This window comes from Dermacentor albipictus, chromosome 2 (genome assembly GCF_038994185.2).
Source record: "Dermacentor albipictus isolate Rhodes 1998 colony chromosome 2, USDA_Dalb.pri_finalv2, whole genome shotgun sequence".
In the NCBI taxonomy this organism is placed as follows: domain Eukaryota; kingdom Metazoa; phylum Arthropoda; class Arachnida; order Ixodida; family Ixodidae; genus Dermacentor; species Dermacentor albipictus.
Genome location: NC_091822.1, coordinates 80919215 through 80945229, shown reverse-complemented (window position 1 = coordinate 80945229; position 26015 = coordinate 80919215). Strand labels below are relative to the sequence as shown.

At 49.6% G+C, this 26015-nt stretch overlaps 1 protein-coding gene across 1 annotated transcript; it reads right to left on the bottom strand.

Moving 5' to 3' along the window:
• Positions 1 to 2829: 2829 nt before the first annotated feature.
• Positions 2830 to 5283, bottom strand: LOC135896068 (serine/threonine-protein kinase haspin-like). Its single transcript, XM_065424401.2, has one exon. The coding sequence runs from the start codon at positions 4384 to 4386 to the stop codon at positions 3337 to 3339; it is 1050 nt and encodes a 349-aa protein (XP_065280473.1). The 5' UTR covers positions 4387 to 5283; the 3' UTR covers positions 2830 to 3336.
• Positions 5284 to 26015: the final 20732 nt, after the last annotated feature.

Here is a 26015-nt window from a genome sequence, read left to right as displayed (position 1 = left end):
AAATTCATTTCAAGTGGATACGTCTTGCTAACTCACCGGCCACAATTCGTAAAACTGCAATATGTGCCAAAAATAATTATTTGAGATTGTGCCAGTAATGTCTGCCTCTTCGAATAGTCCAGCTCAAGGACAATAAATACGCAATCTGCCACAGACGATTTTTTAAAAATTCCAGAAAACTTAGAATATCACCCCGCACACAATTTGTACCACCCTGGATAAGAGTCCTGCAGGGATTTGCGTAGAGGACGTCCTACAGTGGTACGCAGCATTCGCGGCCGGGCTTCGAACTCGTCCACTGCGACACACTCGCGCAACGCCTGAAGTCACCGCGACGAGCGTAGGTAAACGTTTTAAAGGGGCATTATACGACTTTGGTTAGAGAGGACGGCACAAGTAGAAACAGCCGTAAAATAATGATCAGTATTGTTAGTGTGTTCACGTTGAGTACATCAGGCATAAAGAAAAGAAATGACCGGTCCGTTAGCTTGCAAAAGCACTGCAGGCGTAATGCAGATGTGGCTCAGGTTTTCACGTGCGGGGCAAGTAATCTTTTCGACCACTTTCATTTAGTTTGACCTTATTACTTTTACATTTCTGCTTAGCCTGATTCCTATTGTACTATCTGTGTCTTCATTGTTCTTCACTTCGTATGATTCTTCGTATGATTGCCAAGCAAAAAATCAAGCTCCTCGGCTCACCTTATTCTATTCGCTGAATACAGGACCGGAAATCGTGACGGTGTTGTTCACCACATACGGATGCAAAGTTATTGCTCTCGAACGCCTGGCCACCTACTCAGCGTAAAGAAAGCAAAGAAGAAAAATGATGTATCACAGAAATAGATATAATGACGCGGAAGGGGTCAAAATTTGAACGTGAGCGCAATCGTCTTCGTGGAGGAAGGGCAAAACTGGGAAGCGGTCACAACAATCTGAAAACCAGCGCGAGAGGTTTAGCTGGAGTCTCGTTTCATTGTAGTCTTTTGTCCTCGTTCATGGAGTACATAGCAACGGTTGATATAAGGGCGCTGACTGCTCTCTCTGATGTGACCTTGATCAGCGCTGCGCAATGTGCGGCATACGTGCGTGGGGGTCTCTTGAGACGAGTAAACGTGGTGCGCCGGTGCTTGCAAAGGCTGATAATTGTTGTCCCGCTTGCCGCACAATCGCTGTCGCATACTAAGTGACCCAAGTTGGAGAAAGGTTCATTGAAGAGCGGCACATAGCCAGTGCGTTCATGGCACAGCTGGATAAAGGGTTGGCACGAAAAACGTTCATTCAAATGCGGGACACGCCTAGTGCGATTTCTGGGGCAGCCTGCCAAAGTGTCAGGTCGTCCTCCTTGAGGAACCCTTGAGAGCTGAGGTTGATTCTGCTCAGCGTTGGCGTAATTTAAGGGATCTTTTTCACTATTGTATGCAGTGGAACGTTACCAGTGGTACAGACCTTCGTCAATATGAGCTTTCCAGTTAAAAGACTCGTCAAGTATAACGCCTAGGTATTTCATCAAATTCACTCGTTCTAGCGCTGAATTATTTACTGCATACTGGAAGTGAACATGAGTGTTCCTCCAAAACTTTGCGCGGCAAATAAAAACAATATACTTGGCTTTCTGTGTATTTAACGTTACTTTCATTGAAACGAACCATTTCTGGATAACATCAAGCTCTGAATAGCACAAATAAAGGTATGGTCCGGAGAGTCCTGGGCGCACAAGAGAGCTGTATTATCAGCATACATAAATACATTTCGTACATATTGATGGGCCTTTCTCGCAGTAAAAATTTCCTGCAGAATTTTATCGGATGTATGGCTTAATTATCGCGCGTGTATTACAGTTTTCAATTTTATCCCGTTCTAATATTTTCAAGCTCTAAGAACAATCTCCCATTGCATCTTCTACCGCAACCACTATTAGGTTAGAGTGCAGTGTTGGCTTGTACGATTACCGATAAGCATAATGTGACACCTTTGCCGCTTTCAGAGATTTCATTATCTGTTTAGTCAATGCGGCAGATGTTTGTTTGGCAGAATAAGAAGAGCGAAGGAAGAGGACGTCGTCAAGGGATGGTGGTTTCAACCTCGTTCGATGACGATGTACTTACGCCCTGAAAATGTCCCTCTCGACGCCAGCTTGTGTGGCCGGCACCACGGTGCCACTCTTGCGGTGCTGGTTCTATCAGGATGTGCAGAGGACGAACAACGCTGCCGCATTATCACACGGAAGTGTCTCCCGTTTTTCTCAACAATGGTTGGAGCAAATAAAGTACTCTCTTTATCAGACTGCTGTGCTCGAAATCTCCGTTCCCGGAACCGGTTCGGAACTGTTCCTTCGATTCGGTCCGGTTCAAGCTCAGCTACTAAATGGCGGAAAAAATTGGGGTTTGGTTCGGTTCCGGTTGTGGACCAAAATGCGAGTTCTGTTCCGGTTCCTGTTGGACACCCTGGTCGTGACAGTGAGACAAGGCGATTTGCCAAGAGTTACCGCGCAGAAGGCTAACTCCTTAAACTCTAAGGGTTGTAAGATCCAATCCTTGTTGGCGACAGATCCCTCGATGTCGAGTTTCATGGCAAGCAAACATGAGAATAGCTGCTATTGGCACCACGAAAACCGCGCGATATATACTTGAATAGCTATCGGGGCCCAACTTTTATATCGTGTATTTCGGTGCTCACCAGCCGGTGGTCAGAAATTGTACGCCCTCTCCCATCGTAGGTCGTTTAGCTCACTGTCATGATGAGCAAACACTTATTTACAGCCTTTTAAGTGTTAGCGATGGGACAATTAGCTTGCACCTATAAGGGTGCATGACTTTTTTTCTTAGCAATTTGAACTAATTTTATTATACTCAGATAACGCGAACTGCGTAAATACCAAAGGAGGAGTTTATCCTCCACGAGGTCGACAGTTTCATTGGCTCTAGACTTCTTCGGCCTTCGCCGGGGACGTGAAGAACGTAGTGCTCGACAGAACGCGGGCGATGACAAAGTCTCTGGCACTGCTGCAATCCGGGATCTTCTCTGACCACAGTGTGAGGTCCTCCCAAGCTTACCGCTCGGCATCTGTCCAGGAAGACAGGGCGCGATTAGCGAAGATTGGCTCGTGGGTGCGCAGTAGTCCGCAAACCAGGTCGTGGAGGAAGATCACGTTCGTGTACGGGTGGAAGAGGGACGCGTCGGGCCCAACAGTTCTGTCGATGAGGACGAGCCTGTCGCCAACAGCGTTCCTCTTCTCTTCAGGGAGTCCGTGCAGGTCGACGTAGACGGGTATTTCTCCCCCACCCGGGCACAGCCTAGACGCAGCAAAGTCAACGATGCAGGCCTCCCATCCGTGCTACTCGACGGACACAGCGTTATTCATGAAGCGGTAATGGGCTACGCGACCTCGCACGGGCTTCAATAGCACGTGTCCAGGAGTCAGGACCCGGTGCTCGAACTCCAGCTCGGCCTCAGCAACAGCTACCACTAGCGCCACCTGCTGGACGACAGAGCGAATCTGCAGGGCGCTGTCGAACTGCCCTAGCGTCATTTCGGAGAGCGGTTCACCTCCGTTGTCGATGCAGAGGACGACGTATGGCGAGCAAAGCTTTCGCCCAAGCACTCTGAGATCTGCCGACTTCCGCCTCTTCAAGCAGCTGGTGCGCGCGCTTTCAAGTAGCCGGGGATAGCTGTCCCAAACACGGCGCGTCAAATGAAAACGAGGAAAGCCTCTTGTTTGGTTTTCCAGCCCTTCGGCCAGCGTCGTCAGGGACCAGCCGATGCGGATCTCGTTGATCAGACACTGCAGGTACTTCGCCCCATGAGCGCAGTCGCAGACCTTGAGCACCACTGTGTCGCCGCTCACGGTGGACGCGAGGAAGATGTCGGTGTGCTCGCTCTCGTGAAGCTTCACGCAGTTCTCAACCCCAAGTTCCTGCAGGATGGTGGAAAAGACTACGGGCTCTGGCTGTCTGCGGGCCTCAAATAGACGGTCGAATGCGTTACGAGGCCGGTGTGGCGAGGACGGCAGATGCGCACGTGGGTCGACCGGGCGATCGACAGCCGCTGCTACCGAGAGCCATGCCTCCTGGGTTTCATAGTCTATGAAGCAAGTGCTCACGTCTTCGGACGACCGCTCGAACCTCGGCAGCTTCATGTACGCACTCTCTTCCGAGAGTCCGCTATTGTTCACCTCGGAGCGGTCACCGTCTCCCCCTCCTGAGTGTCGTGTTTCGTCGCTACTGCTTTGGTAGTCAGAATAGTTATCCGAAAGCCCCAGTAAAGGCTGGTCTTCATCGTCGTTGTCTAATTGGATTTGCTCGGCGTCGTCGGTACTCTCTGAGCCTGTACGGTAATACAGCTCTTCCGCGAAATTGCCCCGAAGATCAGTACCGTCATCTCGCATTTCGATAACTTTGTTGCTGGCCGAAAGATTGTAGGACCACCCCTCGAACGTAATTCTTCCTGACCACCTCCGAAGTCACGGGAGTCGGCATTGCTGAGCCTCATAGGAACGTGCTCGTGCGTGGTAGGCCGATGACCCTGCTGATTTGGGCACGTGATGCCCGGAAGCCATTGCTTGACCTTGCCAGCAATTGTTAGTTCCTGTCTTGTGATGCTTTCGTGGCTCGCGTAGAGAAGCCGTTCCTCAGTAAGCGGTGGCAATTCCGTCAGTGTACTTCCTGAGCATAACAACTCACCGTCAGAAACTTCGCAGACTGCGCTGCAGTCTTCCGCATAACTCGATAACGCCGGAAACTCGACGGGTGGCAGTTCCTCCGGAGAGCGTCGCCCTCCTATCCCGTACCTTCGCAGCGTTCGGTCATCTCGCTCTGGGCTTCCCAACGGTCTGTCCCCAAACAGGCTATGCAGAGTCGAGCTGCTACAATGTGAGGCTTGGGAGTTACTCGATAACGGTCCACTTAGCTTGCGTCGGCAGCAAAACTTGAAGGCGACGCCGAGGAGCAATGGTAGTAGAATGATGAGTGACTCCACTGAGAGGTCGCGTGTGTAACGGACCACCTGAAGTGCCTGGGCGACGCTCTCGTAGCGCTGAAAGTTCATTCGATCGGTCGCCTCACGGACGCGGTCGACGACTGGACGCGGATGAGTCTGCGCTTGCGAAGAGTCATGCTTGTGAACTAAAAGCGGTGGTGCACCGTAGAAGTCGTCCTCCCCCCACAGCTGGCCGATTCTCAATGCAGGAAGAGGCCAGTACTGGTTGTAGTAGGTGCACAGGAAGACCATACCTAGTATTCCGATGGTAATCAGCGGCAGAACCATGGCGGTAGATATAGATGGAAATCCTTGTCTTGTCTTGTCTCCCGAGCACTGGCGCGTAACCACTATGGGGTATTGGCCAAGAAGCAGGCGCGGTCCCGTTTGTTTAGAATTAAAGCAAAACTAGATTTCAGTAGTAGAGCGTGGGACTAAAGATATGTAATTTAGAAGTGTAATGAAAATATTGCGAAGAATTTTGATAAAGTAAGTTAATATAAAGAAATTAAATAATAGAAATAATTGGTGATTTTGTCTCTATAATAACATGGTAAAATCCAAGAAAAGCATTCCTGTGGCTGGATCCCAATGAAGTCGCCTCACCAAAAAGAATGGTTGGTGTGGTTAGCGATAGCCCAAGTTTGCTAAATGAGTTTCTAAGAGTTTTCTTTGTCTAGAAAAACGGCGGCATGAGATCTTTGTGATCTTCTGGCACGTACTCACCCTGGGGGATATGTTGTTGCTGATGTTGCTTCAAAACATGGCTCCTACCCATGAGTAGGATTGGCCACACTGGATGGAATGAAACGTACACCCATATGGTAGCAAAAGGGGTAAAACAGAACGTTCAGAATGAAGCCGTTGGCAACGAACTGATAACACATATTTTGAGAGGACTTATAAAAAACAAAAAAATAAATAAAGTGAAGTGTCCCCCGTTCTGTACCCTATCACCGTAACCTACCGGATGCTTCAACAAACTTGTGCAGAGTAGTAATCATCGGACGATGACTTGCGCCTAATTTACAGGCACCAAAAGACAAAATGTATGATGTTATAAGTGACAAACCCAGATTACTAGTTGGAAACATGAGGAATATTCCGTGGAGGGAGGAGAAGAAACGGCGAGAAAGAAAGAAATGGTCTAGTTCATTACACAAGGAGCAGAAGTCAGGTACGAGTAAACCAGGTCTATGAAGGCAAAAGTTTTGGGAGGGGAACTCTACAGGGGAAGCTTGATAACGTCATCTCGCATTGACGTAAAAAGTATTTGCTCATGTTCCACCAACATTTTAGATGTCGAAAACCATCTGCGGTAAGTATGGATGAATCCTTACAATTCAACAATAAAAAGCGTTTAAATCTAGCTCCTGTTATAAAAGAGAAATCAGGAGGAACATTTAAGAATGGACCATTCGGTGAAGACGATACGAGCAAGTAAGCGGAATCATTTAAAAAGATTCCGCTATATCCGGGGGTGCAGACAAAGCGGATATCAAAGAATTCCTCTCGGACAAGATGGAAAATATACTCAACAGGTGTGACCGGTTCTTAAAAGTTAAATGTTTACAGACTGAAAGCGCGTCTGCAACAACTATTACTGCAAATTTCTATTGACCCAATTTTTGGATGACCAGAATAATTGCCAGAAATTTAGCAAGGAATATTGGAGTGTAATCAGCGAGACGGAGAGCAGAATACCAGTTAAGCTGATTGGAAAAGATGGCAACTGCGGCTTTCTTTAAGTATTACGTTGCGTTCGTAGAATTAACCAAGTGAGACGGAAATTGACTAAGATGATCTTGAAGAAGACCTTCAGGCATGCACGCAAGAAGTTTTGCGTGTTTTGGAAAAATGTCATGAAAAATCAGTTTTACCATGAAGAAATTAAATTTTGGCAAAATCAAGCTCGGTAGGCGAACTTGAAGTTTTGATAACAGCCCCTGAAAAAAAAACTTGTGGCTGTCGGTAACACCGCCAACCTATTCTGAAACATGATTCGGGAGAATTGATGAAAGCTGGTTGCAAATTGAATAGTGATGCATCGTAAAGATTCAGGAAGGTCAGGACAATAAGTTGCTTAAATCTGGATTCAAGCAGAATAATTCCAAACTGCAGATCAACCACATCGTTTGCCACAACACTTGGCTGCCCAAGGTGGAGACGCCGCGCTTGCCTTTCCAGTAGTATTAAAGGTCTTAGCTTGTATGCTGCACATCTTGAAAAAAGAATACGGCCTAATTCGAGAATGGGGCGGACGTAAAGTTTATAAATGATCGGCAACGTAGCTGTATACGCATCCCTGTGTTTTTATTACTGAACCGGCGCAACAATGCCATTGCACGTTCTCCTTTACCAGCATTTGATTTGATTTACTACTGTCAGTTTAACCTACCATCATAAGTTATCCCTGAGTACTTCGACAATGGAGAGAAATAAAAACAGCACTTGGCGATGGAAACACAAGCAACGAGCATTTCTTGACGTTAAGCGAAAAAGACGTTACGACCAGTCGGGGCTCGAGTTCAGACAAAAATGATTGCAAAATTCGGTATAACGTGCTGATATACCGTGATGTGGAGAAAAATGCATTGTAGTCAGCCTAGAGATAGGATTGGACATCCTGACGATGGGTGCAGAAAACAAAAGTGGTGAAAGAACGGATCCCTGTGGTACGCCTCTCGGCTGTTGATATGCACCCGATGTCACCCCATCCTTGAAGTAAAAGAATCTCTGTCCTAACTAAACTCTTGTATCCAGGTCACTAAATAGTATGGAGCAGCGCAGCTTGCTAATATAGAAATCAAAATTCCATATTCAAAACTTTCATACGCTCTTGCAATATCTAAAGTTACCATTGCTGATACATCTCTTGATAGGCATGTGGGTCGAATCAGCGTGAGCTGACGATATGGAACATAGAGACCTAAATCATATTTGTCTCGAGCTCAGATTACCCTGAGAAAAAGTACATTCATTGAGTCGGACCTGGATTACTTTTGCTACAATTTTGACTAGATTCGATGTAAGGGCAACTGGCCGAATGTTTTCGAAGACATATCCGAGGTTTGGTATTTTAAGTAAAAGCACAATTTTTTCAATTCCCCAGGAGGTCAGAATCCTTGTATATTGTAGCGAACAGTTAACTATATTCAAGAGATCATTTTGGAAAGAGTTAAACAATAATTTAATCATAGAAGCTCCAGGAGCCGATTTATGTGTAATTAAGATAACGTCGGATAATTCTGTCATTGTAACTTCTACAAACACAGGTGCTGAACTTCTAAACATCCTGGGTTTGGGAAACTGTGAAGAAAAGCGTGCTTCAAACCCTTTCGCGGTCTCATTTAGTGAATCTGCCGCTTCTTTGGGGGATAGAACAGCAGAATGTGACCATACGGACTGCTGAACAGATTTTTCCCTACGAAAAAGCTTAAGAAGTGCCGATCTTCTTTCTGGTTCTGACAAAGACGAAGACAGTCGATTTACTTCTTTTTTTTTGTTCGTCTTTAGCTAACGCCACAGTTCATTTAAACATAGCTGCAAAGAATGTATTGTCCATCCTATTTTCGGTGAATTATTATGCTGCAGACTTTTCCGCGCTGTTTTTCTTCGCCTATAATCTCCTGTACATGCTTAATTCCACCAAGATGAGTTTGATGGTGAGCTGCCAGACACAACCGTAAACTCATCAGGCTGAATAGCGGAATTTAAAAGCAATACTACAGAGTCGGCTTTCCATTGCGTATCACAAGGGATCAACGCTGATAAGTCTGAATTTATAGCTGACTTATTAGTTTTATAATTAATAAGCCGTCTTCGCCGTACAATAGGAGCCTGACGTGACAGCACAATTTAAATATTAATAGGTAAGTGATCGCTGCTTGTTCCATTGTCAAAGGTGTCCCAGGATGAAGCAGACATATGAGCATGAATAGAAAGTCAGGTCTATTGCAGAAGATAATCCTCCACGTAGAAAAGTAACTCAACGTTCATTGCGACATTGAAAATTTTTGTCATGTACCTAATTCCCCAACATCTTTCACAAACACCCGTTTTAAGTCCCGAAGAAGTATGATGCGAATTGAAATCTGCCAGCAGCATTGTATTTAAACAGTTTCAGCACATCGAGTCCAGGTGATCAGTGCACTTGACTCCATTCGGGAAATACGCATTAATCACTGTAAACGCAGCGCAACCAGGCAGTAAAAAATCTTATCCTAAAATTTCCCAATGTGAACACGCATGTTCAAAAGTGACAGTTACTTTATGATATATTTTTGATGAAACTATTGCTAGCAGACCACCGCCCCTGCCTGGGCGATCTAAACGAAATGCTCGAAAATTATGGCGGTGGCCGTTGTACGGCTTCTTCTCCTTCTCGTCATGACTCCCGTTATTTTGTCGATGCTGATGGGGATTTCTTTCCACGTGGCATATTCCCGCAAGGTGCATTTTATATTATATGCATAAAAATGATCACGCATTCACAATTGAAATGACTAGCAGCAAATATAAACTAAATGTTGCCAAGATGGTCCCTGTTTATTCTCATTCCTAATGCTTCCTAGTTGAACAACTTGAATACTTATTCTAAGCGTCAGGGGAGAGATTGTCTCTTTGCCTGACCTTTTCGAGATCCCTATTTATCCGCTTTTTATGTGGATAATTAGGGTAACTGTGGAGTATGTATGGGTAATCGCTTGGATTCGTATGCTTCGTGCACCCCTTACTGAGCATGCGCAATGCCTATAGAATGGCTGGTATCTCTCCTAAATCGATTACATGCAATTTTCTAGTCTATGAAAGCATTATAGAGAGGCTGATTGTGCTCTGCAGATTTCTCGATTAACTGGTTGATGAGGAGAGAGAGAGGGAGAGAGAAACTTTTATCGCTTAAAAGGATTTTCGTTCAGTGGTAGGAGCCCCTTCAGTCCAGGGCCCCTTTAATCGGGGCGGCCGAGCGCGCTGCCGCCCGGGCCACTGCATCTTATAAGCCACCTGCTACGGCGACAGAGTCCCGCCAAACGCTTTGTTTTCGTGCCTTTGATCGCGTTGCATGAAGGAGGTCAATTCGCTCGCTGCTCATGGCGCGCTTGCTCACTCCAGCGTTTCGACATCGAGTGAGGTGTGTTCATGTTTGCTTGTGTGCCCGTCACACCAGGCTTGGTAATGTAGTTAGTACGCCTATGCTTACAAGATTATACGGCCGATAAAACTACTAGCCTTACTTCGTATAGCTAGCGCTCAACTAATTTCGTATCGCAATCGATGTTTCACCTTACGAGCGAAACTGTGACTTTTTTCTTGCATCTGTCACATGGAATTCATAGGTTTTCGCCAATTCACAAGTAAAACAATGGTATATATTCATTAGGCCTTATCCACCGGAGTCTTCCCTAATTCTCCATAGTAAGTAGGGGCCGCACGTTAAGACGACAAGGAGAAGAAGTACTAAAAGAAGAAGCTCTCATGTCGTAGCGTCATCCTTTCAAGGTTTTGTCGCGCAGACACGTCATCCGAGCTGCAATGCGAGGTTATCGAGGCAGCAGCCTCCGAAACGAAGGCCTTTCACGTTCGGCGAGCGCCGCAGCGCAGGTGAGTGGGCAGCGCCGAAAAGGAACCACGTCATTTTACAAGACAGCCTCGCAGGGCTCGCGTAGCCCTTCGCCTCCGACAGCATCACAGAACAGGCGCCGTTTTCTGCAAGTGCACACCGCCACAAAAGGTCGTCGGAACAAACTGTCCCCGCAAGAGGCCGCGTCGCAGGAGGAAGAACCGGGACAGATCTGGCGCCTCCCGTCGGACCAGTCCGAGCGTCGGAGCACCTTCGCGGACGCCGTCAGTTTCCGGAGCCAGAGGTCGCTCCTGCGCCGGAACGCCTCGCCTGAGGGCGTCGGGTGGCCGAAGGTTCTCGCCGCTGACATCAAGGGACGTTTCCGAGACGGACGCAGCTCCCCGCGCGGGTCGGTCGACGGCACCACCAGCGCGTGGGGTGCCGCCCCCCGACGGGCTGGGAACGTCGGCCGGACTGCGGGCGCTTGCGGCTTCCGGAAAGGCGCGCCCGTCACCGTTGTTAAGAATGGCGAGCTGCGAAACAAGATTGCCACACAGTTACGACAGGGCGACACGACGCGCACCTCCCCCTCTCCGTCGCTGCAGCTGGGAGGCGTTCGAAGAAGCGGCCTTTGCGCTGGAATCCGCCGCCTTCCACCCGCCCCATCGACATTGTGACGGAACGAGTTCGGTGTTTGAACAATGTTTCCGGAGTTCCCCAACGCGGAGCTGATTTGACACGCATGGACAAGCTGCCGCGGGAACGACGTATTTTGGGGCTTCTCACGGTTCTGCATGACGCAAAACAACGAGCGACCCTCGATCGACACCGATAGTTCCCGGAACGGCACCCCGCCAACGCCGTCGTTTGGGCATCGAAATGTGTGTGCCTTTGTGTCTGTAAACTGATCTGCAGAGCAGCGGCGAGTTGGTGATGAGTAAACGAACAGTCGCTGCCTCGTATGACCGGCGGAACGAGTGTATACAAACTGTGGTTCTGCGAATGCTGAGGACACTTCTCTTGAGCAGTCATGTTAGACTGAGTCACTTCTCTCATGCAGTCATGTTGGACTGATACTCTTTTTCTCAAGCAGTCATGTTAGACTGATTTAATTTCTGTAAATAAACCCTTTTCCTCGTTCTCGATGAGAAACAGTTCTTCACTTCATCAACGATCTCAGCGTAAATAAGTTGGACGACGGCATGGGCCAGCTACCTTCGAATTCATGCCGTACTCCAATCTTGGCAAAGGACCACGGACGATGGGATTGAGCCCCCAATCCTGACAACTGGCTGACAGCGGTGAGATGGACTTTGCGACATGGTGCTGTATCTGCGGTGAGTGCTTGGTTTTTGCTTTGACTCTCTAGGCTTCATTTTGTGGTTGTTCTGTTTAGAACAGTAGGGAAGCTAGATTGTTGTGTGTTAGCTAGGTTGTGTTTTCCTAGCTAGATTTAGAGAGCAGAATCAAGGCAGTAAAGCAGCAGTAATGGAGTTAAGGACACTGCTGAGAGACGAGTTGTTGATTGTTGCTGAGGAACTGGGCCTAGATGTACGCAAGGAAATGCTAAAATTAGAATTATTGCATATCATTTCCGAACAGGCCAGTGAGGAAGAAGTTGAACTGGGGTTTGAACTTCTGAAAAAGAGAGAAGAACGAGAGAGAAAAGAAAGGGAGGAACGCGATAAAGATCGCGAGTTAAGAAAAATGCAACTTGAACTCGAAAGCAAACGTTTGGAGTTGTCTCAAGGAAGTGAAGGCGCTCTGGGACGATCAAGTGAGGCAGAATCATACCGCATGGACAGGCTATTAAAGCCATTTGAGGTCGGGACTGACATAGGCTTGTTCCTATGCAATTTTGAAAGGACTTGCGAAAAGATGAACTTCGGCCCGAGTACATGGCCACAGCGGTTGCTGTCTATGTTGCCGTGTGAGGCGGCGGAAGTAATCGCCAGATTGAGTGTGCAGGATGCATATGATTATGCAAAAGTTAAGGCTAGTCTCCTGAAGAAATACCGCCTTTCAGCCGAAGCTTTTCGGCAAAGGTTTAGGAGCACAGGCAAGAAAGATAGCGAGGGCTATCCGGAGTTTGCATATAGCTTAAAGGCCAACCTAGTCGAGTGGCTTAAACGCGCGGAAGCGTACGACAGCAGAGACATGATCATTGAAAGCATATGTCTAGAGCAGCTTTACAAAACCATCCCCCAAGCTGTGAAACTGTGGGTGCAAGACAGAGGTAATGTAAACACTGTCGAAAGGGCGGCTGAATTAGCCGAAGAGTACGCAACCCGTAGAAAGTTGAACGCCGAGGAGGGAAACTGGGACGGTCGAAATGGACCGCGGAAACCATTTCCGTTCAAAAAGGGTGCGCAAACTAGACGATTCGAGCCTGTAGACATGGCGGAAAAGCCCGCAGAAAAGAGCGAGGAGAAACTTAACGGAGAAACCGCACAAAAAGAACAGAAAAGAAAATTCGAATCTGTTAGACCAATTCGCTGTTACAAATGCCACAAACTGGGACATATAGCTGTAAACTGCGAGAAGTCTAGCGTAGTTTTTTCCTACGTGGAGGAAAAAGATGAGAATATGGAACTTTTAAGTCAATATCTCCACGACCTGCAAGATAATGGAAAACCATGCCGAGTGCTAAGAGACAGTGCCGCCACGCTGGACATTGTCCATCCGTCTTACGTGATGGTAGATGACTTCACCGGAGAAGTAGCATGGATAAAACAGGTTGTAGAAGAACACAGCGTGTGTCTGCCCATGGCCAAAGTCAAAATCAGTGGACCATTCGGGGAGCTAGAGACTGAGGCTGCAGTTTCCAAATTTTTGTCACTGCAGTATCCCTACATCTTTTCGAATCGTTCGAATCAGTTACTGCGTGACAGAGGGCTCAAACTGGGAGAGGGCATAGTACAGGCATTGACCCGAGGCCAAGCTCGTAAGATCGCGGCGCTTTCGGCTGAAAATGCTCAAGCTCCTCCAGCGGAAGCAGAAAAGGGAATAACTTCAATACCCGAATCCGAGCTAGGCCCGAGGGACAAAAGAACAGTTGAGGAGAGCCTGCCAGCTGACCAGCTCAATGAGAGCGTAGCACTAGAGTGTCAGAGTTCTAGCCTGCAGGAAGAGAAAGCAGACGCGCTCACAAGCGAGACAGGGTCGTTATTATCACCGGCCTCAAAGAACTTTGATCAACTCTTACGCGTGGATAGAGAGTCACTGGCAGCTGAGCAAAAGAATGATGAGATCTTAGCTAAATTACGTGACACAGCTAAAGAAGGCATTGCTAGGCGCAACGTAACGATACATGAGAGAGGACGATTGTTCTATCGGCATTACAGAGATCGAAAGGGTAGAATTTTAGATCAGTTAGTCATACCTACTAAGTATAGGGAGGACCTTTTGAGTCTTTGTCATGGAAATGGGTGGTCCGGCCACCTAGGCATAAACAAATCAAAGGAAAAATTGCTTATGGAATACTACTGGCCTGGCTGTTTCAAAGATGTAGAAAACTTTGTAAGATCATGCGACGCCTGCCAGCGTTCTGGTAAACCAGGAGAGACTTGGAAAGCTCCACTGAAGGTAGTGCGCTTAATAACAGAGCCTTTCAGACGACTTGTAATAGACACGGTGGGGCCTCTTCCAAAAACAAAATCAGGCTACAGGTACTTGTTTACCATGCTGTGTCCGGCTACCAAGTTTCCAGAAGCAATCCCTTTGAAAGAGCTCAGCTCCACCGAAGTAGTAGATGCGCTTTTGACAGTGTTTGCACGAGTTGGGTTTCCAGCCGAAATTCAGGCAGATCAAGGGTCAGCATTCACGAGCGCACTGACTTCCACATTCTTGCAAAAGTGCGGGCTAAAGTTAAAACACAGTTCTGTGTATCACCCTCAGTCAAACAGTGTAGAGAGGTGGCATTCGGTGCTTAAGCGAGTTTTGCGTGCGCTCTGTTACGAGCACAAGGAGGACTGGGAGAACTGTCTGCCGGCAACTTTGTTTGCTTTGCGAACGGTTCCACATGAGGCGACAGGGTTCTCGCCAGCAGAACTAGTGTATGGGAGGACACTCCGGTCTCCACTGAGAATGTTAAGAGAGATGTGGGAGGAAAGAGGGGAGAGTCCAACCGTGGTTGAATACGTGCTAAATTTACTGAAACGGCTAAGCGCAACCCAAGAACTAGACGGAAAGAACATGGCACTAGCTCAAAAGAACGCCAAATTCTATTACGACAAGAATGCGAGGCTTCGTACGTTTAACGCCGGAGACCAGGTAATGATCCTCAAACCTTCAAGAAAGAACAAGCTTGAAGTTCACTGGGACGGGCCCGTTAAAGTGTTGCACAAACTTTCAGATACCAACTATGCTTTGAGAATGCCCGGTCGCAGGAAGGAAGTGAGGATATATCACTGTAATTTGATGAAGCCGTACGTAGAGCGGAGCGGAGTCGTTAACTATACCGTCAAAGAGCCGGATGGCATTGGTACCAAGTTTAAGGAGTATAGGGCAACCTCCAACTCTGAAATCGGCCTAGAAGAAGTAGTAGAACACTCGGTAAGCTCGCATGCTCTACGACCCGAGCAGCTAGATGAGCTAAAAGGGGTGTTAGGGGAATATCTCGACAGATTCAGCGATCGGCCGGGTAGAACCGAACTGATAACGCATGAAATTGAGCTGACCTCTACCGAACCAGTAAGATCAAAACCATACAGGGTGTCTCCAAGACAGAGGGAGATTATGGAGGCAGAGATACAGCGCATGCTAGAGTTGGGAGTTATTGAGCCCGCTGAGAGTGACTACACGTCACCGCTAATACTCGTAGAAACCCCTAACAAGGACCCTCGTCCGTGTGTTGACTACAGGAAGTTAAATGCGATCACTAGGGATCAGCTGTACCCGATACCCAACATTGAGGAACGAATTGAAAGAGTTAGCGCTGCTAAATACATTTCAACTATAGATCTCGTGCGTGGGTACTGGCAAGTTCCCCTTTCAGAAAGTGCCAGCCGCTATGCCGCATTCATCTCGCCTGTAGGCACTTTTCGCCCTCTCGCACTCAGCTTCGGGCTGAAGAACGCGCCGTTTAGCTTCTCTAAATTAATGGATATTGGCCTAAAAGACTTGCAGGAGTTCGCCTTGCCTTATCTTGATGATGTGGCCATTTTTTCGGACAGCTGGGAACAACACGTATCGCACCTCAAACAGGTGTTCTCACGGTTGAGGGAAGCCGGCTTAACGATGAAAGCGGAAAAGTGTAGGTTTGGTTGTTCGCAGGTTACTTATCTGGGCCATGTTGTCGGTCAGGGCATGAGACGGCCGGCTGAGCTGAAAATAGCTACGATTGGAGAATTTTCTCAGCCGCGCACGAAAACGGACCTTCGTTCATTTTTGGGACTTGTGGGGTACTATCAACGGTACATTCCGAATTACTCGCAATTGGCAAGTCCATTAACAGACGCCCTACGAAAGGGAGCACCGAGTAACGTACACTGGGATAAGGACAAAGAGAACGCTTTCCAAAGTTTGAAAACGCTATTGGTTTCTCGCCCTGTGCTTCGCGCGCCAGACTACACTAAGGAATTCATAGTTCAATGCGACGCAAGCGACAGAGGTATGGGCGTGGTACTTAGTCAGGTCGGCGACGATAACGAGGAGCATCCTATCCTCTACGCCAGCCGTAAACTAAATGTAAGAGAGGAAGCCTACAGCGTTTCAGAGAAGGAATGCGCTTGTTTGGTTTGGGCCGCCCAGAAGTTGTCGTGTTACTTGTACGGAGCGAAGTTCATCTTCGAGACCGACCACTGTCCTCTGACGTGGCTCAATCAAATGTCACACAAAAACGGCCGCTTGCTCCGATGGAGCCTCACTCTCCAAGAGTACAACTTCTCCGTTAGATATAAGAAGGGAAAGTTGCATAGCAATGCGGATGGTTCGAGCAGGCTAATTTGAATTCTGCGTTTGAGGGTCCCGCCTAAATTTTAGGGTTACTAGTGTTAGCTTTTCTTTAGGCGAAGAAAATCCCCTCTCATTCAGCAGAATTCCCTCTAATAATTGCTGAATTTGTCAGCAGGAATTTGCTTCAGAAATTGGCATAGTGAAATGTAGCATTTTTTTTGTTTCTGCACTTATGTTGTTGTTGTTTTTTTTTGAAGCCTAGCGAGTCTAAAGTGAGAGGTAATGCACGTCATCTCGGTGCGGAGCCGTGTTGTGGGGTTCATTTTGCAGTTGCCTGTCCTTGTTGGATGTTTTGGGGCGGTGACATCAATGCACAAGTAGTGGCTGCGAGCCAAGACATCAATCCCCCCCTGGCCAGCAGCCGTTCTCTTCCTGCCTAGCGGTTGTCAGCGCTAGACAGTCGAGACTTTCCGGGCCATGGAGGCGCTGTTAAGAATGGCGAGCTGCGAAACAAGATTGCCACACAGTTACGACAGGGCGACACGACGCGCACCTCCCCCTCTCCGTCGCTGCAGCTGGGAGGCGTTCGAAGAAGCGGCCTTTGCGCTGGAATCCGCCGCCTTCCACCCGCCCCATCGACATTGTGACGGAACGAGTTCGGTGTTTGAACAATGTTTTCGGAGTTCCCCAACGCGGAGCTGATTTGACACGCATGGACAAGCTGCCGCGGGAACGACGTATTTTGGGGCTTCTCACGGTTCTGCATGACGCAAAACAACGAGCGACCCTCGATCGGCACCGATAGTTCCCGGAACGGCACCCCGCCAACGCCGTCGTTTGGGCATCGGAATGTGTGTGCCTTTGTGTCTGTAAACTGATCTGCAGAGCAGCGGCGAGTTGGTGATGAGTAAACGAACAGTCGCCGCCTCATATGACCGGCGGATCGAGTGTATAAAAACTGTGGTTGTGCGAATGCTGAGGACACTTCTCTTGAGCAGTCATGTTAGACTGAGTCACTTCTCTCATGTAGTCATGTTAGACTGATTTAATTTCTGTAAATAAACCCTTTTCCTCGTTCTCGATGAGAAACAGTTCTTCACTTCATCAACAACCTCAGCGTAAATAAGTTGGACGACGGCATGGGCCAGCTACCTTCGAATTCATGCCGTACTCCAATCTTGGCAAAGGACCACGGACGATGGGATTGAGCCCCCAATCCTGACACCGTGAACTCCACTAATTCGCGCCTCGGCCTACATCGCAGTCCAGCCGCAGGCCCGTAAGTTTCCAGTGCAGATAAAGTGGAAACAGTCCATGAGCTATAAAATTATTTGGTGCTCGGCCAAAACTCTGTTTTCGCAAATTTCGCTGTGTGAAGCTGATCAAAAAAAATGAGATGATGAAACTTTCGTTTTTTTCCCACCGAATTTGCAGTGTCGGCATCTCATCTTATTTTTTTTATTTGGCCGTTGTGGCGCAGATATATTAGTTGTCAAAAGACCCTCAGTTTTAGTCTCTTTCAGGATATAATCTACACTCCGGGATATAACGTTCACTATATTATCTAATAATCTGAGCTATTGTTTAGTATTCTTCTGCAAGGCTGGGCAGGATCCCGATAAAACAGTATCGCCATAGTATCTTAGAAATGCTTTTGAGTATCTGTATTTGTGTATCGAGATGCACTTGAAAAAAACTGTATCGTATCGCAGTAGCGAATTACTTTTACGATGTAGCGCTTACATCGCAATACTGTGCAGGACACGGTGTGATGGTTGGGGTCGGTCATGAAATAGATGGTAGCTGGCTCATGCCGTCGTCCAACTTGTCCACGCTGAGCCCGTTGTTGAGGGGAGCGACTTGTTCTCATCGAGAACGAGGAATGTGGGATTTATTTACAGTATCTACATGAGAGCGTTACAGTTCGTCAGTCTAACATGACTGAAAGAAGAATGCACACTCAGGAGCCGCCAACGGCTCCTTAAATGCACTCTGTCCTCCCTAGATCCCTAGGTGAGGGAAAACGGCAGTTCACCGCTGACCAATTCGGAGCGTCCAAAGTCATCGTAGCAGACCCGCCTTTGAGGTGGGGGGTTTGCGCACTCACTTCCCCACAGGTTGCACTGACCACACCGATGTGAGTGTGAGCGGAGCGAGCGGACGCGCCTCACATCGACTCCGGCAATTTTCCTTCGGTTTACCGAAAATTCCAAGGGACCCCGTGAAATTTTGCTTCTACTAGACGGACAACATCACCCGGCGCCCGAAGATACCACTCTGGAGCAGGTGGGCCATAATTTGAGGCCTTTTAGGCCCATTTTTGTCTCCGCCACTTCACCCAACTGAGCCTAACGCCCCGGACTCGATCTCCATCGTTCTCTGCGGCCGCTATGGCGGCCTCCGCTTGCCGCGGGTACAATCCCTAGACGATGACATGGTCAGAAATCTTCGCAGAAGCCCCGCCTTCGCTTGAAACTTCCACTCCGACGGAGGAGATAATTGATAAAGGCCCTTTCTCATTGGTGGCACTTCGTAAACGCCAGCAACACTCGAACACTTCGGCGGTCAACGGACGTTCCATGAGTTCCGGCGTTTCTGTGGCTCCGAATCCTGAAAAGTCCAACCCTCAGCTCTCGTAAGCAGCGGGATCAAAGAAATGGCGGCCCACCGCTATGCCTCGACTCCGCAAAGAAGATTTCACGATTGTCATCAAGCCCAGAGTGACGATCTCCCTGAAGACAGCCCTGCAGAACGGTGAGCTTGGTGCTTTGCTATCTGCCTATGTAAACCCATCTTCGGTGGACCTTCTTAGTGTCTGGCCCATCTGGGACCAGAATATTGTCATTGCCACCATTCAAGACGTCAATGTGGCGAACGCGCTCGCACGTGAATTTACACTCAATTCTACGAAAGGCCCCATCCCGGTGGTCGGACACGCCAAAGTCAACGGTGAAGTCTGCAGGGGGATTATTACGGTCCATGAGCAGGAAACTTCTACCACCCTGAAATCTAAAGCCCAGTGGCGCGGAGGAGAGATAGCCTTCATCCGCAAGCTGGGGAAGTCGACGATTGCCCTGCTCACCTTCGTGGGACACAGAGTACCGCGTTACGTGTACTATAACAGTGTGGTGACTGTGGTGTGCGAATATAAGCGGACTATTCCCGCGTGTTTCCAATGCGGCACCATCAGTCACCGTCCGGACTTATGCCCGAATCCTCAAGACAATCGCTGTGGACACTGCGGCGGAACGGTCGTAGTCCTCGAAGACGGCGAAATGGCGCCCCACGAGTGCACTCCGTCCTGCATCGTGTGTGGTGGCGCTCATCTTACGGGCTCGCAAGACTGCAAAGCCAAATTTCGACGGCTGCAACAACCGGGCAAGCCGACCGGTCAACGAACCCAACCTCGGACTGCAGTGCCCTCGGGTTCTGACACCACTTCAAAAGTTCCCACGACTAGCAACAAGAGGACGAAAGGCACAACCGGACCAGCGCCACCGGCGGGCACCTTGCCTGGACGTGCCCTCAAGTCACCTCGGTCAACTAACCCGGAAGCGTCATGGGATACAGGCGCCCCTACATTCTCGAAGGCCCTCCGTCTGGCACACCAAAGAATACGTCTAAGCTCAAGGTAGGCAGCCGAGACGGGCCTCCTCCGCCTCCCCGCACTCCCCTACCTTCTCCCCCACCAAAGATTCCTCCTCATCCCCCCCTTAATTCTGACGTCGCGGACCTCCGCCGAGAGCTCGAGACTCTCCGGGCACAAAATGCTCAACTTAACGCCCAAATTCACGCGCTAGAAACGGCTTGGTCCTCCCCCCCCCCCCCCCCCGCCCATGTAGCTCCGGAACCGATGCAAGTAGTGCAGGCGGACCTGACACCCTCTAGCTCTGACGTGCGTTTCACCGCCCTCGAAAACGCCCTTGCCGAATTAACGGCTTAGATATCAAATTTTGGCCAAATTCATGACAGCCTTCTCAAGGCGGTCACAGCTACGGTTACGGCCGCCGTGACGGCCAACATTAAGACGTGGCTGGAGTTGAACCCCCGGATTTTCCGCCGAACGGGATCTCTCAAAGACGCGAACCGCCCGTCAAAATTCACCCGACCCATCGATCTAACCGAACTCTCGGAGGAGCCGGAATCGCTCCAGCTGCAGGTGACGGAACCTGGGCCGTCTCTCCAAGGCGATCTCCCTTCAAATCAGCATGGCTGCGTCCCCTCCCAACCAACTCCCTAGAGGGCGGCGCCCCCCACAAAGACAGCAAGCTTTCTCTCTTGTACACTGGAACTGTCGGGGTTTCAAAGACAGGACGAAACACGCCCACCTGAGGGCGTACATTGAAAATCTCGAATACCCCGCCGCAGCCCTTGCACTGCCAGAAACCGGGGCTGCGGTTAAGCTCTCGAGCTATAACGCTTTTCAGCGAGACCCGTCCACCTGTCTCCTAGCTAGTCAATAAAGGCTACACAGCGCAGGAGGTTGATCTCGACCTAAATCTGGAATATTCGTACGTGATGGTTTCTGTCCTCCCTCTGCGGCGAACAGATAGCCCCGTACACATACCTAATATATACTGCCCCCCGAAATAAAGAACGTTACTTTTTCTAACATATTTAGCGCAGCGCTTAGGGTCGCGGGTCGCGATCCCCTGATGATAGTGGCCGATTTTAACGCCCCCTGTCTTATGTGGGGCTATCCCAAGGAAGAGCCGCGTGGTCGTAAGTTGGCGGGACTTGTATGTACGCTGGGCATCACTCTTCTAACGGACCCGGTCCACTCAACACGTGTAGGGAATTCTGTCACTCGGGACACCTGCCCCGACCTTACCCTCACGAAACACATACGACACGCAGACTGGATCAACACCGAGGAGACCCTCGGTAGCGACCACTGCATACTGAACACTATCATTTACACTTGACCCTTACATCGCCCCCTTGCACAAGCCAAACTCCCCGACTGGAATGCTTTCCGCCAGGCCCTCCCAGTAACTTCTCTCTTGGAACAAGGCTACTCCACTTGGGCTCACAGACTCATGCAAACACTCCGTTGACACGAAAAGCAGATACAGCTTACGTAACGTGCACCGGACGTGGATTAACCACCTGATGCACCTCTGGGAAGCTCGGCGCAGCTTAACCAAACGATGGCGGCGGCAGAAACACAATCGTAAACTCCGCGCTCGTATCTCTGACCTTACTCAGCAAGCAGCCGAGTACGCTGCCCAGCTCGCCGACACTAACTGGGTCGATAGATGTAACAGCGCAGAAAAACAGATGTCGAGTCGCAACACTTGGCGGCTCTTCAGAAGTCTCATAGACCCTAGACAAACACGATCGGAAACCAAGAAACACCTCACTCGCGTACTACACAACTTTCAAGGAAACACGGAGCAGCTAGCGGACGCTTTGCGCTCACAATACCTCAATCAGGATCGAGACCCGCGAGGGATGGATTATTCGTATGCAGGCTGCGATAATCCGGAAATGGATCAGCCTTTCCAGCTTCACGACCTTCGCATGGCTCTTGCACGAATGCGCAGGGGGACGGCGCCCGGGAGGGATAAGTAACAGTCAAACTATTGGCAAACCTTCCAGATCGGGCGTACGAAGCCCTACTAGAATACATAAACGCCATTTGGACGGGGGACACTTCGTTGCCAGCCGATTGGAAGACATCGTTGGTAACCTTTATCCCAAAGGCGGGGAAATCGGTAAACATAGACAACCTCCGGCCTATCTCCCTCACTTCATGTGTAGGGAAACTCGTGGAAACGATGGTCCGTGACCGCCTCTCGGAATATCTCGAGAGCAAGGACACCTTCGCCGACAGCATGTTCGGCTTCCGACCTCATAAGTCGGCACAATACATCCTTTTACAGCTTCATCACGAGATCCTCGAACCCACAGAACACTCACACAACGACAAGATAGTCCTGGCACTCGATCTCAAGGGTGCCTTTGATAATGTTAAGCACGCCGTCATACTAAAGCACCTTAGCGAGACCAACTGCGGCGCTCGTACATTCAACTATATCAAACATTTCTTAACGGACCGCTTGGCCTATATACGCCTACAAGAGACCGAGTACGACCCATTTGTGATGGGAACACGGGGCACACCACAAGGCGCTGTGTTGTCCCCGCTTCTTTTTAACATTGCCATGGCACACCTCCCGGCACAGCTGGCGGGTGTCGATGGTGTTCAGCATGCGCTGTACGCCGACGACATCACCATATGGGCCACTACGGGAAACATAGGAGAGATGGAGGAATGCCTGCAAGCAGCGGCGAGCATAGTAGACCACTATGCCACGTACTGCGGCCTCCAATGCTCCCCGTCCAAGTCTCAATTTGTGTATATTCGAACTTCCCCGAAATGCAAAATCTCAGTTCAGCTTTCTCCCGCCAGTGGCCCCATCCGAGAAGTGGAGGAGATTCGAATACTCGGTCTCTTCATTAATCAACACCGCAAGGCAGGCACAACTCTTGCCAAACTCCGCAAGGTCGGCGACCAGGTGGGCCGGATGGTTCGCCGCGTTTCCAACAAGCGAGGAGGGTTGCGAAGCAAGGATGCGGTGCGGCTCGCACATGCCTTCGTAACTAGTAGAGTACTGTAGTCGACCCCATACCTACGCTTACGGAAACATGACGAAGATTGCTTAGAGGTAGGACTCCGCAAAATGTTCAAGAGAGCCCTCGACCTCCCGATCTCCACTTCCAACGCGCGTCTTCTCGCGTTGGTGGTGGCAAACACCTATCGGGAACTTCGCGAGGCGCATCTCGTTAACCAATACACGCGTCTCGCTCAGACCGTGTCCGGTCGCCGCCTCTTAGACCGGTTACATATTAAACATGACCACCATACGATGCAAAGGGTTCGAGTGCCCGAACTGTGGAGACGCGCCCTCTACGTTCGACCCCTTTCAACTAAGATGAACAAGGAGGACCATAATGGCCGGCGCCAAGCGCGGGCGGATGCCCTGCACCGCCACTATAGCTCTAAGAAACACGTCTTCTACGTCGATATTGCAGTCCCCAACCACTCCAGGGGGGGATGGTACACGGCTGCAATCATACACGAGGAAAGACAAGTGGACGGCCTCTCGTTCAAAGCACCCAGCTCAACGCATGCGGAGGAGGTGGCGATCGCCCTCGCAGCCTCCCATCCCGACTCTAAATTCATCCTCACAGATTCCCGTGGAGCCTGTCGTAACTTTCAATTGGGATAGATCACTCCTCTCGCTGACAAAATTCTTCGCCGCTGTATTCGCGACTGCGATCCAACTCATCGCTCAATAATATGGGTCCCCGGCCACCAAGGCATGCCAGGTAACGAAGCCGCCCATGAGGCAGCCCGCGCACTCGCTTACCGGGCACCAGGCTTCACTTGGGAGGACCTTGACCCAGATCACAGCCCTCTTCTTTCTTTTAAAGACATTACTGAGCACTATCGTGCCGAACACCACCGTTACCCGGTTCCTATGAAGGCACTGGGTAAAGCTGGCGAACTAATTCTCCTCAGGCTCTTTACAAACACCCTGCTGTGCCCAGCGGTTCTCAAGCACTTTGACCCTTCTTTTGATGGCCGCTGCTCTTTCTGTGGGGAGGTGGCCGACACCTTCCACATGGTTTGGGCACGCAGGCAAAATCCTTCTCTCCCCCCATCACCCCTTCCCCTTCCCGAGTGGACTGGGAGGCGGCCCTACTCGGCTGCCAGAAACTATCGGCCCAACAAGCCCTAGTTCGGCGGACCTGCGTAGCGGTCAAGACCAACGAGGTCCCGGAATGAGAGACTCCGCCCAGTATTGCAAGGGGCGCGACCAACTAGAGGCCTCTCCCCGAGCACCTCTCTGTATATATAGCCCAAATAATGCTTTTCACCACCACCACCTCTTTATCCCAGAGTCGACTCCGCAGACAATGGCCACCGCGTCTGTCCATTGACTGACGACTTCTAAGCTGCGTGAGACGGCACCACCCAAATATCTTCCTGGAGCTCCCCTGCTCCAAACAGACCATGACGGTGACGGCGTACACCCAGTGGGCATAGAGTGGGCTTAAGTTTCCGTGGCAGTTGGGGTTGTCGAGTTTGGACACTGTGCACGAAACTTACCATGACAGGAATCGGCGCTACTCCCTTTGTTTAACGAGCGGTGCTCACGCTTGCCAACGTTCCGGAGATGAGGCACTTTTTTTTTAAGGTTAGCGATACAACACTGGCGGATGAACAAATTTCTGTATCGTCGAGGAAAGCCGTACAGCTCGGAAGTGCCGGTGACACGTACGGACAGTTGCAGCAGCGGTCCACGAACATGGCCACGCATATTTATTCCATTCCTTAATAGACGAGGCAACCTAAAGTTTGCCTGCGCGGCACCAGCGCCGAATGCTCCCCTAGCGGACCGATGGAAGTTTCGAGGGTCGTCGCTGCGCTAGCACGCGCCCGTGTTCTGTACGGCGGGAGCGCTCGTGCACGTGGTTTTTGCGATGCCGAGTGCGACCTCATCAGCCAGGAAAGGTGGCACGCAATACTGATGTGTTGTTGATTGCCACAGCAGCCTCGAAAACACGAAAGGTCGTACGCCGCCCGTGAAGTTCTACAGACTTCCGGGGAAGTGGTATGAGAAGGACAGACGACAAGCATGGATAACTGCAGTGCGCCGAGTCAAGTAACTCTCATACTTTCGCATTCGCGTGTAATATCGTGAAAGCGGAATAGTCATATGCCTGCTTTTAGTGCACGGTCGTTTGTTTAGTCGTGTCGCGTTGTTGAATTGTGGTGGCATCCGCCGTTTGTTAGCGGTAAATGCATGCGTGTTGCGCCGGTAAGCTCTAAGACGCGTGCTCGATTTCCAGCCGGCGGCCGCATTTCGATAGGAGCAAAATGCAAGAACACCCTTGTTACCGTGTGCTTTGATTTTTGTGCACGTTAAAGAACCCCCAGAGTTTAAATTATTCCCGAGACTCCCCATTACAGCGGGCCTCATAATGATTTCGTGGTTTTGGCATGGTTTTGGCACTTAGAACCCCCGAATTTATTTGATTGCACTGTGCCTTCCTTCGCGATCAGCATGGACGAGCTCAAGATAATATTTTCCCTTTTCCAAACGCTGCAACTTAAATTACTACTTGTGCAGGTAACGAAAGGGGCCGCGCGCTACTTTCGTGTGGTAGCAGACCGTATTTAATGCAAGCCGCGGTCATCGCGTGCGTCGGGAAGCGGCATATCGGAAAGCAGCCGCTCGAGACGTGCGCGTTATGTTTGTTGTTTGCCCATGCTTTCTGAGTATCTAAGTGTGCAAGTATCATAACTTGTAGTGGTATCACTCTTGTAGAATAATATATGCACACAATCACAGGCACGTTACCTTTCCAAACATATTATTGGGAATAATTTAATCCCCACAGCAAATAGGCACACATACTGTTTCATTTATATGCGATGCAGATGGAAGCGGCGCCAAACAGACCAATGGCAATCACTGCAGTCTTCTCAGCAGTCATCAGCAGTCAGCAGTCTCAGCAAGCACCGGGACATGTGCTTTCGTACTGCAGTGACACAGCTCTTGAGCAGCAGC

Bases quoted from the DNA above. Each gene is read 5' to 3' on its own strand.
- LOC135896068 (XM_065424401.2), bottom strand. From the start codon at position 4,386: ATGCGAGATGACGGTACTGATCTTCGGGGCAATTTCGCGGAAGAGCTG.